Genomic DNA, 12,385 nt, shown 5'->3' with positions numbered 1-12,385 from the left:
AGGCTGACCAGCTCAGGTCCACGCAGATCCAGGGCTTTGAGTTGGCCCACCTTAAAAGTCTCCATCATTTTGTCAGCTGTGGGGGATCATGCAATGGCCAGTCCTGCTGATCCAGAGTTGCAGGATCTCCATGACACAGGGCAACAGCTTGGACAACTGGGAGGAGTCCCAATGAGGATCCTATATTGATGGTGTCACAGGAGCCAGAGGCCTCAAACCAGACCAAAGACCCATTGCAATGAACATCCCCAAGATGTGTGGACAGAGGAGTCCCTGGGGACACACTGTGACACAACAGCTCTGTCAGTGTTTTCTATGCTGTTTTATTTCGTGTTTTGTAGGGGAGGCTGCAAGGGTTGGGGGACAAGGAGATGGGTGCGATTGGGGTGTATGCTGTGAACCTTACAAAGAATCAATAGCAAATCAATATTAAGTTATAAAAAACTAAAGGCCTCTCTTTGTCTCTGTCGCCTCTTTGTCCCCTTCCCCGACAATAAAGCTCTCATGTGAAAAAAAGAAAGGCAATGAGCTCTCCATACTCTACTACTTAGAAAACAGGGAATGCCGGGCGGTGGTGGTGCACACCTTTAATTCCAGCACTTGAAAGGCAGAGGCAGGCAGATTTCTGAGTTCGAGGCCAGCCTGGTCTACAGAGTGAGTTCCAGGACAGCCAGGGCTACACAGAGAAACCCTGTCTTGAAAAACCAAAAAATAAAATAAAGAAAACAGGGACCATCTTTTCCACAACCTAAGTCATTTCATCCCAAAGTGAAGGGCCTGTTGGAGCTAGCGGAGGTGTGAGCAGACCACTCGAGCACTCAGGTCACATTCACGGGAGGGGGTGGAGTAACGGCAGAACCCACAGGAACTCTAGCTACTGTAGTAACGATGCACACAGCTGGTCTTGTACTGGTGACCAGGCCAGACTCCAAATCCTACCTAGCCCCACCTGCTGTGTGACCTCATCTTCACTAGGCCGCTGAGCCACCATACCAGTCCCGCTGAGCTACCTCAACTAGACCATGAGAACAGCCTCCCAAGGGCTGCTCCAAGTCGGAAGGAAAACCTGCATACCTATTGCCACAGCCCTGGTCCCACGCCTTGGTGACTTTACACAGCAGAGTACCAGCTTCACTGTCCCACAAGAACTGTCATGGGGAAACCCAGTCTCTCCATCGGGTGGCTCTGGGGCACATGTCCTCACCATGCTAATGAAAGTGACAGAATCATAGACAATGCCACAGAACAGCCAGCATGGATGCAACATTCACCTCAGCACACTCAACAGTCCAGGGCTGTCAGCAGAGCAGGGAGGGAAAGGCCAGGAATTGCTTATTCTTTTCTTGCATGTGCTGGTACATGCTGTTTTCATGCAGAGGTCATACTTTGAGACCAGGATCGTCTTCTACTGCTCTCCATCTTACTTTTTAGGATCTGGTCTTTCCCTGAACCTCGAGCTTTCTGTTTTGCCCACACTGCCTAGCCAGCAAGCTCCTTTTGCCCTCCTTACCTAAAGGCACACGACAGAATTAGAGATGCAGACTGCCGCACTCAGCTTTTTACATGGAGTTAAGATAAAGAAACCCCCAAGTCTCAGATCCTGTCGCTCAAGCCACACACCCTAACTATAAGCCAAGCCTCACTTAGATTTGACAGTTCTCTCTTCTCCCACCTCCCAGTGTCTCTTTCCACCTCAGCCTAGCCAAGTGACAAGCAGACAGCCATAGGGTAAAATGGTGGTATATGGGACAGGTAGGAGGACGCTGAGTGAAGATGCAGAATCATCTCCTCTGAACCCTCCTGTAGCCAATGCTCGGGCTGGGACATGGAGGAAGAATCTCGTAGGTGTGCATTCCTTATATTACCACTTGTGCTTCAGAAACAGACACAAACGGCCATGATCTTTCATCCAGGAAGGGAAGCTAGCTTCCTTGGCTCCCAGGGCTTAGTGGCATTTCCCTCTGAATGTAAACATGCATGTGCTGGTAAGATCCATGGGCTTATGGTCAGGAATGCCCTTAGAAGACAAGCCCATCTGTCAGCTGATCTGGATCAGTAGAACCGTAGGAACTAGATACAGGGCTCTGGCTCAGCCACAGCCCAACACTAAACCAGCAGAACCAAGACACCTGGCCTTTGCTCGCCAACTGAGGCACTGCATTCAGCAGCAGACCCAGACAATGCCACCTTTTCAAAGTCTGTCAACTCTGGAGATTTGGGAAAGCAGTCTCTTCCCACATTCCAGAGGGTCACAGGCTGGGACAGCTGGAATCTTTATTCTGCTAATGGACAAAATGGTAGCCCAGCAGTACCAAGGAGATGGAGTGTCCAAAGCTGCTTCCTCAAAGTACAGTCTGTCCAGATAGTGAGCACCACAATGTGCCCACAGAGTGGGAAGCCCACTCCATCCAGGCCAGGATGCCCAATTCAGTGTCCTCAGGCTCAGGCAACCTCAAGAAGGCTTTGCTGGAGGTTTAGGTTTCTTTCCCCTGTGCTTGAAGTCACGCAGTGGGTTCTGGGTCTTCACCTTCTACAAGGGCAGAGTCAAAAGTTAATTGGGAGAATCAGTCAGATTGCCCCAACAGAGTGAGCAGTGCTGGCACCTGGCCAAATCCCTGTGGCACAAGCCAGAAACCGCTAGCTGCTGCAGACGTGAGGGAGGCCACTGAGGGCAGAAACAGGGCCTCCAGGCAGCTGTGCGAATACCACAAACCCACTCCCGTTTCTGGGAGTTCTACCCCTCCCCTGGCTGCTGAAGATGAAGGGCAAGGTGGAAAGGAGCACTGCTACTGTCCCAGGAATCGCAGGAGACATACCTTAGCCTTCCTAGAGAAGGGCATCTTTCTCCGCTTCTTCCGAGGATGCACAAGGCCACGAAGAGCAGCAGGAACTGGAAGAGATGCTGGGCCTCAGCACAGCCTCACTTCCACTTCTAAGCTTCAGCTACACAGTCCTCTCTTCCCCTGAAACCTGGCTTCCAGTGTTGGCCTACTCCCTTCTCAGCGCTACCCTGCACACTTACAGCACAGACTCCAATCCAGCCCAGCAGTGGTGGCGCACGCCTTTAATCCCAGCACTTGGGAGGCAGAGGCAGGTGGATCTCTGAGTTCGAGGCCAGCCTGGTCTACAGAGTGAGTTTCAGGACAGCCAGGGCTACACAGAGAAACCTTGTCTCAAAAAACCATAAAGAAAACAGGGGGTGGGGAGTGGGGAGATGGACAGAAGGAGGAAGAGTATCCACTACTCAATTATTTGTTATACGTGCACAGACAAAATATTAAAGTTAGCTCCATAGGCTCCCAGTGTCTAAGTCATGTCTGTGGTGTTTAAATTTAGTGCAATGGACACAGAACAAGAAAAGAGAAGCTATGGTATATTCAGTATACAGCACAGAGAAAGGGAGGGAGGGAGGGAGGGAGGGAACACTTTCAAGGATGAGGCATTTAAAAGGAGAGAAGTTGGAGGGTGGATTCTTTTTTGTGCAGCTCCTAAACTGCAATATCTCTAGCCCACTCCCGGCCCTCCCTCCCTCCCCTCTACAATCCACCCCAGCTCCACGAGATCTTGTGCCCAGCCTCAGAGAATCACTTCAACCCCGTCAGGACAGGCCACATCTGACACTTCATGCTTTCTCCTGGCCATACTTAGTGAGTGACTTTGCTCTTAGGAGGTGCTTTAGGCCAAGAGCAGCCTCCTAGAATTTCTGATACAGAGCAAGAGTGGGGTCCTCCTCCAGCTCACTACCCCTTAGGAGCCCGCCTCCAGCCCTGGTGTTACCTTTCCTAGGCCCTTTGACATTTACACATTTTTCTGCCCTAGTATGTCCCTCCTGTATCTTCCTGTCACTTTTTCTGTTTTGCTTTCTTTGAGACAGGGTTTCTCTACATAGTAGAGATCGATCTGCAGACCAGGCTGTCCTCAAACTCACAACGATCTCGCTGTTTCTGCCTCCTGGGCATTGGGATTAAAAGTGTGTACCACAACTGCACAGCCCTTCCTGTCACCTCCAAAGCAGCAACATCACTTAGCAAACAGACTGACTCCATTCCGGGCAGGCAGGATCAGGAATGGTGGAGGGCCTACGCTAACTGCTCAGCCACCTTCTCGACTCTTCTCCCTTATGTTTACTGTAAGCATAGACGGCATGGATACCCATTGCCAAAAATACCCCACACTAGACATCCAAAGGGAAAGCCCAGAGCCTTCATGAGATGAGAAGGACCAGTTAACTCAAACAGCTTCCCTCCCTCCCTTGGCACTGTGTGTCTCCCGCATCTGCTCCTACCTACAAATCACAGAGGTATTCTCCAGCATAAGGGTCCTGAGCCCAGGACTCTCCCCTCAAACATGTTCAGCCTCTTGAGAACACAGGAAGCCAGTCACTGGCTCATTTTCCTACTCAGCCAAACCCGGGAATATGCCACCAACTCTGCATAACCACAGTTTCTTCATCTCCACAACATAACAGCTACCATGAGATGGATGAGTTGAACAAGTCTGTATGAGCTAGTACATGGTGCACAGTGGTTCATGTTCACACATGCTGTGATCCCTGGGTCTCTAGGTCCTCTCACATACAAGCTCTCCCAGCACCAAGCACAGGGGCTGGTGGAAGATAGCCAAAAGCTAGGCCATTTCTTACAGGCTCCTGACCCTCAGCAACACTCACCCAAGTAGTCAGGGACATTGCCCAAATGAGGCTTTACCACTGCCGGGTGCAAGGGTAGATCATGGCGTAGCAGCTGAAGGTCTCTAGGGTTGTCTTCAAAGTATGTCTGACAGGCAGAGAGCACAAGGTTTAAGATGCACAAAAAGCGTCACCGTGAAGTTTGCCTACCACTTTATTCTTTATCCTCCTTGATAGCCACAGCCTAGGACAAACCAGGACAGGCTTCTCATGGCTTGTACATCTGCCCTCTACTGGCCAAGTAAGGTACTGCATGTTGTAGCAGAGCCAAATAATGCTACCGTCTGGAAACCTGTCTACTCTGGAGGCTTTGGAATGTGGTCCCTTCTCACATGTCAGTTTCACAACTTGGGGCAGCTAGAACCTTTATTCACTCACTGATGCTAGACTTCTGAGTCCCCAAAACGGGTACAAGGATATCCCCTACACAAGGACATATCTGTTTCCTTCTCTAAGATACAAACCGGCAGTCTGAATCCCTTAAGTTTAGGATCATCTTACAGACTGTTCCTCACCAACACCAACAGCCTCTTCACTCTGTCCCATGTCTGTATGACATCTAGGTCCGGCTGGTACATCCTAAGGATCCCAGTATGGACCCTATGGGGCTTCCAAATAGTGTTGTATATACACACACTATGTATGCTCACTTACAATGAATACCAAGCGCACATGTGAGCTTGTGTCTACCACCCTCTCAGCAGAACAACTGTCTTTCAGCTGGTCTCTCGTCTCTCCCTGCCAGAGGCCAGCAAGCTGCTCACCTCTCTGCTTCTCACTACTCAGACTTAGCCAGCCGCCCGAAAGAATAGCTCTAAGCTTAACCTCACCTTGAGCTTCTCTGAGTGTAGAAGCTCCTCCTTGATCTCCTTCAATCTCGCCTCTCGAATGGCCTGCTTAGTGACCGAGCGCATGGCATCCTGTGGGTAGACAGGGTGACACAGCCTTATACCCGGGTGTGCTCAGCAATAGGACATAAACCGTGGGTCACAGCCCATTCCTCAACTACCCTCCTCCTCACCCTTGTCAAGCTTACCCTGCAGCGATAGCGAAAGCTTTCAATCTCCTCCATCTGGAACTGGTAGGGAAGCAGGCTGGGGGCCTCACCCTCTGGGGAGAAGGCAGCAGTAAGGGTTGAGGGCAGGGCCCATGTAAGGCCTTCCCTGGCAGCCTCCTGCTCTTCTCTGAAGTGAGGCTGTACCCTGAAATGCTACTCAGCATCACTATACTTTGGTCTAAGAGCAGATCCCAAGATGCTTGGGTCAGGGCGGTGTGCTTGAGCCCGATGTGGCATCGCAACCTCAGGCTCACAGCCCACCACCCACTCATGGCAAGGCTGCTGTGGCCACAGGACCCCTCATGATGATGGCTGCTGCCTGCAGACAAGGCACACTTCACCCACTCAAAGCATCTGAGTCCAGACAGAGCAAAGTATCTAATTAGTCCCTGACTACGAAGCAATCGGTGAACATGACATTGGAAAAACTACCTCAGTCACTATGTGAAAGAACATAGTATCCGTCGCCAGGGAAAGACGGTAACAGACAGTGGTAGGAGTCATCATCACTACAGATTTCTTGGCATTTTACACAGGGCCTCATTATATAACCCAGGGGAGCCTCCAACTAGCTACGTAGCCTGGGCTGACCCAGAACTCTCAATCTTCCCGTCTCAGGCTCTCAAGTGCTGGGATTACCGTATGTGATACCATACTTGGTGTTGCCATAAGGTTTCCTCCTCCTATTCATCTTGGACTTAGAAAGAGATTTATTTATTTCACTTTTTGTATGTCTTGCCTGCATGCACATATGTATACTGCCTACATGCCTGGTTTCTGCAGATGTCAAAAGAGGGTGCTAGAGTTACAGATGTCTATGAACTGCCAAATGGGTGCTAGGAACTGAACCTGGGTCCCCTAAAAGAGCAGCAAGTGGGGATGGAGAGATGGCTCACAGGTTAAGAGCACTGACTGCTTTTCCAGAGGTCCTGAGTTCAATTCCCAGCAACCACATGGTGGCTCACAACCATCTGTAATGGGATCTGCTGCCCTCTTCTGGTGTGTCTGAAGACAGCTAGAGTGTATTCACATAAATAAATAAATAAATAAATAAATAAATAAATAAATCTTAAGAAAAAAAAAAAAAGAGTAGCAAATGCTCTTAACCTCAGACCCACCTGTTGAGCACCATTTTATGATTTGAAAATAGCAAAAAAAAAAAAAAAAAAGAAAGAAAGAAAGAAAGAAAGAAAGAAAGAAAGAAAAGAAAAGAAAGGAAGGAAGAAAAAAAGAAAAAGAAAGGCTCTTGCTATTATCTTAAACTGTCATTATCTGTCTCACCCCTCATGTTCTGCATTGTACAGTACCATACTAGATGCTGGAGTTGACTGTAAGGTGTGACAGAAGAAGCCTGGCTCCTAGACTCACTGTCACAGACAAGGGCTCTTACCTCCACTGAGAAGCTCCTCAATCTTTCCCAAGGAAGACTGTTCGGTAGGCAGCACAAAGGTCAGAACTATGCCTGGGTTGTTGGCACGGGCTGTCCTGCAGAGGGAGGAGATCAAGCATGCACCACTAGCCCACAGGGTCTGTCCTTCTGCATGCTCTGGCTCCCCACACCATCCTCCTACCTGCCTGCTCGATGGACATAGGCTTCTGCAGTGGGAGGAAGGTCAAAGTTGAGGACCGCAGACACATGGTGGAAGTCTATGCCCCGGGCCACGCCCGACTCCGGATCAGAGGCCCTGAGAAAATAACCTAGTATCAGACAGACATTCATCCTCTGGGAAGGTGTTATCTCTAGTCCATCTACTCTAAGCAGAGCTGAAAGACCACCAAACTGTCAGACGTTAGACTCACTCCAGGAGCTGGGGTGTTGATGAGTGGCCTGGAGTTCTGACTTGTGGCTAAACCTGTGCCCTGACCTCTGTGCTCTGTGCTCTGTGCAATAGCAGAACACACTGACCCATAAACCACCTCTGAGACCCTGGACTCTTCAAGCAGGCAACACCTAGAGTGTCCCTTTCCCCCCTCAGACACATATTCTCTGTACATCATGGCCACATGCCCAGGGCTGCCTGGACCACCTCCCATGCCCAGCCTGATACTCTGTGCTGCACTGCAGGAATCGCTCTCTACTGCCCTGCTTCTCTATGTCTGTCCAGGAAGCTAAGCAAGGGCCGTGGGACTGCCAGGTATAACCACTGTCTGGCAACCCACTCACTCTACGCACTCTGGCTTCAGTCTTACAGATTCTAAAAACAGTCCTCTTGGGGGAATTCGGAGAAAAGAGAACCACGAACTCACTTGTCTCCTTTGGATCCACGGCCTCGCCGCTTGCCTTTGACTTGGGGTCCCAAGATTTCAGCATCTGTCGCTATGACGCAATCATACAAGCCTTGGTTGAACTGTGAGATGATGTGGCACCTGCAATCCAAGAGGAATGATCAGCCTGACAGACACAAGAAAGTCTTCCCAATCCTAACCATCCTAACCATCCTCCCTCCCTACTCTCTCCTCTTTATCTCCCTTATCATCTTCAGATCTATGCCTCAGCTTCCACAGTTGAAAAATAAAGCAATGAGCTGGAGAGATGGCTCAACGACTAAATGCACTGGCTGCTCTCCAGAGGACCTAGTTTCTAGTCCCAGCACCAACATGGCAGCTAATACTTTATCTGTAACTCCAGCGTCAGGGGATCCAGCACCCTTTATGGCCTCTATATGCATCAGGTATGCAGGTGGGACACACAAACAATGCAGGCAATAAAACACCCACACACAACAATAAATACTTTCTCTTTCTTTCTCTCTTTTGTAATGGAGCAGCAGTTAAGTATTTCAGAGTTGTCATCATACTGAGAGTACAGGCCCCAGCAAGTGCTTAAGAAACAGGAACAAGGTGTAGAACTTCTCTAGGTGTAGAACTCAGTGGCTGAGTGTTTATCTAGCATTAACAAGGCTCTGGGTTCAATCCCTCACATTGCAAAGAGGTGGGGGGAGGGGAGGACAGAAGAAATAAGACCAAGCTGTGTGAGGCGGCCCACAAATTTAATCTCAGCATTTAGAAAGCTGAGGCAGGAGGACTGCTGTAAATTCAAGGCTAGCGTAGACTATGTATATAGCGTAAAATCCATCTCATAAAAAGGCAAAGAATCAACTGGGTTCTCCTCCCACGTTTCTTCTAAACTTTATCAAGACAGACCATAGCAGACCTGGAGCGCAGTGGGAGTTCTCCATTGAGCACGCAGGAAGGAATGCTGAACTGCTCTAGGAAAAGACGGAGCCGGTAACCCCTCTCCAGAGTGTTGACGAAGAGCAAGGCTTTGCCCCGAATCAGTGACAGCTTGAGCAGGGCATACAGCAGCAAGAACTTGTCTTCTTCAGTCTCACAGACCACCTGAAACTGCTGAAGCTGGTCTGGTCCCGGCAGCTGGGACTCCTGTAACTTGAGGATGACCTGTGATCAGGAAAGAAAGAGAAGCGGTTCTAATGGCCACTGCCTCACCAACCAAAGTACCTACATTAGTGCAAGGCAGACATGTCTTTAATGATTTCTGGCTTGTGAGCCATCACCCCATCCCCCACCCCAACCCACTCCCAGGGCTGTAACCTAAGAATGCAAAGTACCATTACGATTGTGGTATATAGAAACACACTACAGATAGTAGCATCAGAGTACACCGCAAAGACAAACATTGGGAGGTGACAGTACACAGTACAGAAGGCCTGCATGATGGTTTTGAAGACTGATATGTACACAAGAAGAGAACTCTGGTCTTAGAATCTGGCTCCTTTTGAAGACAGTGACCCCAAGTAAGCTTTCCAGGCAAAGCATAGTTTGGACTAGGGAAACCTATAAACATATAATGACTTAGCCGGGCAGTGGTGGCGCACGCCTTTAATCCCAGCACTTGGGAGGCAGAGGCAGGCGGATTTCTGAGTTCGAGGCCAGCCTGGTCTACAGAGTGAGTTCCAGGACAGCCAGGGCTAAACAGAGAAACCCTGTCTTGAAAAACCAAAAAAAAAAAAAAAAACATATAATGACTTTAAGTGACTTCCTTTCAGTGACTAAGAATTAGGAATGACAGACCTAACGATAGTACCTCCTTGGCACCACTTACTGGGTTATGTAGCACCAGCTCCTTCAGAGTTTGTACATCCTCATTGAAAGTGGCTGACATGAGAAAAGCCTGGTAAATCCGAGGCAAGTAACTGAAAGAAAGAACAGGGCCTGATAAGGCTCTAACCCAGCCATCCCACTCCAGTCCCGCCTAGATCCTTGCAGGTCTAGAAGGTACTTCCGTTTCTTCCTTACCAGAGAAGACTCTTGAGTTCATCCTCAAAGCCAAAGGAAAAAAGAAGATCAGCTTCGTCTACCACCAGCAGCTCCAGAGAGTCCCGGAGTTTCAAGTTGTTCTGCAGCAAGTGGTTTAATATTCGGGATGGGGTCCCCACCACTACATCTGGCTTCTCCATCAACACAGCTCTGCAGGTGGCAAGTTTTGGGTGGCAAGAATTTAGCAGCCAGAACCTCAACCCTGGCATCCCCGCCCTGCCTTGCCACTCACAACACCAAGGCCACATCTTTGCATAGCATTCCTCCTTTAGAGGCCTGCAGCTTTCACCCACCTTTGAGAAGCTGCGTCTTCAGCAGCTGAGACATTAGCCACTCGCACATCCCGAGCACAGTAGGAGGCCAGCTGCTGGATCATGGACTGGGCCTGCCGTGCCAGCTCCTTAGTAGGAACAAGGACAAGGCCTCTCACAGCTTGTTCCATTACAGGACCTGTCTGTAAGAGCATGAATTAAAGACTGTTCAAAGTACTGGATCTGCCTGATGCTTTTTGACACTTCTTCCAAACAGTCAGAACCATGCACTGCAACACAATCAACTTGCTATGTTCTGATAAACTGTTAATTCTGCCCACTTCACAACACAGAACAGTTCGCAGGCACTGAAATTTAGAACTTGCTGCATGTCTGAAAGTATGATTTACTTATCATACTATGGAGCTGATGAGCCCTCTCTAGATAAAAATAGTTTACTCAACAACAGATTGGTGGCAGTGGAACCAGGGCCTGGGTTGAGAGCCAAGTAACCTGAACTTCAGCTCAGAGATTATGCTGCAAACAGACCAAGTTCTCTACGGCCCGCCTAACACAGATAAAAGACCGATAGGAACCTTTGCACAGATGGGCACTTCCTTCCCTAGCCTTTTGGAGAGTCCTGCCTCATATTCACTGCTCCTCTCGCTACCTACCGCCTTCTTGTGGAGAAGCAACTGCAGCATCGGAATAGCATAAGCTGCGGTCTTTCCGGAGCCCGTGCGGGCGCGAGCCAGGAGGTCCTTCCCCTCCAGCGCCAGAGGTATGGCCTTTTCCTGGATCAGCGTAGGTCGCGACCAGCCCAAGTCAGTGACAGCCTAAGAAGGAAGAGGACGTGGCTCAACCGGCGTAGAGTGCAGAAGCAAGCCGAGTCCCAGCTCCATGCCCTTCCCCATACCTGCAAGAGCCGGGGATCCAGCCCCATGTGTTCAAAACCCAGCGATTCTTGGTCCTCCATGGCGTGACTCCACGCTGACAGTGCGCACGCGTAGGGCGGGACAAACCAAAAACCAATCAGCTCCGGAGGATACGTCACTTCCTGGAAGTTCTTTCTCCTGGGTCCGGCGTTGCCAACTTGTGGTGTGGCTCTGCGCAGGCGTGTATCGCAATGTTGTCCCGTTGACAGTCTCCGAGTTATGGGTCCCTCTTCCCCGGCGCCCCAGCCTTCCCTGACCCACAGAGTGACGTGGGCAGGACTTTGACTGCTAGGTTATGGTTAGGATCCGACCGCGTTTTTGCCAAGAGGAGGCAGTAAGGCTCGTTTTGGGAGCTACTGAGAGAGGCAACTATAGGGTTGCAGATCCCAAACCTAGCCGCCACGTAGGCACATGCGCAGAGGAATTAGGGTTGTTCTGTGGGTAACCACAGAGGCAAATATCACTGGGCAGAAATCACGGCACAAATTGCTAGCATAAGGTAAATGTTGGATCAGGCCTCCAGCTACTATCAAGATTTTTACAGATACTGCCACACGCCCTGCAATCCTTCAAAGCTCGCAGAAGAGCCGAGTTGATCCGATCCCTTCCTGGGACCATCTTTCCCAGAAAACCAAAAACAGAAGGGCTGCAGTCAGACACTGTTAACACATGCTAACGTGGCCCATTCTTCCAGAATTCCTTACCAGGGAATGTCCTTGGAACTTTTTCTTGTTTTTTGAGACTCACTATGTAGGCTGGCCTGGAACTTGGTAGGCCAGAGATTCACCTGACTTAGCCACCCTAGTGTTGGGATTAAAGGTGTGCGCTACCATGCTTCCTTGGGATCTCTTAAACACCTTCTAAACCCAGAGATATGTTTCTACATCTAGTTACGTGATGTCAGTCGACCTTGAGCCCATTTCTTCTGGACATTATCCCTGGTCCTCAACCGCTTTCTTCACAAGAGACCTTAAAAGAACTCTGCTCCCTCCTGAGCGGAGTGACGCCCTTCATTCACCTTGTCTCTCTTGTTCTTTAATAAACAGCTTGCCTGAAGGTCACCTAGTCTGGTCTCCTAAAGCTAAAAGTTTTTCTTAAGCCATTCTGTTAACTATTGTTAGGGCAATACTAGAAAAGAGACTGGTGGGGACTAAAAACATTTACCAACAGGGTCTTA

The 12,385-nt window shown here is 49.6% G+C and overlaps 1 protein-coding gene across 1 annotated transcript; it reads right to left on the bottom strand.

The window, feature by feature from the left end:
- Nucleotides 1–303: 303 nt before the first annotated feature.
- Nucleotides 304–11,258, bottom strand: Ddx56 (DEAD-box helicase 56). The gene is made up of 14 exons (XM_028777444.1): nucleotides 11,190–11,258; nucleotides 10,948–11,109; nucleotides 10,316–10,476; nucleotides 10,002–10,172; nucleotides 9,808–9,898; nucleotides 8,899–9,143; nucleotides 7,992–8,111; nucleotides 7,316–7,429; nucleotides 7,135–7,229; nucleotides 5,724–5,797; nucleotides 5,518–5,607; nucleotides 4,670–4,775; nucleotides 2,817–2,890; nucleotides 304–2,530 (listed from the first exon to the last, which is right to left on the bottom strand). The coding sequence occupies exons 1-14, from the start codon at nucleotides 11,247–11,249 to the stop codon at nucleotides 2,453–2,455; spliced, it is 1,641 nt and encodes a 546-aa protein (XP_028633277.1). The 5' UTR covers nucleotides 11,250–11,258; the 3' UTR covers nucleotides 304–2,452.
- Between the last annotated feature and the right edge of the window lie 1,127 nt (nucleotides 11,259–12,385).

The sequence above is a fragment of the Grammomys surdaster genome, unplaced genomic scaffold, assembly GCF_004785775.1.
Source record: "Grammomys surdaster isolate TR1022 unplaced genomic scaffold, NIH_TR_1.0 67, whole genome shotgun sequence".
NCBI classification, from domain to species: Eukaryota; Metazoa; Chordata; class Mammalia; order Rodentia; family Muridae; genus Grammomys; species Grammomys surdaster.
This window is presented reverse-complemented; position numbering and strand designations above follow the sequence as displayed.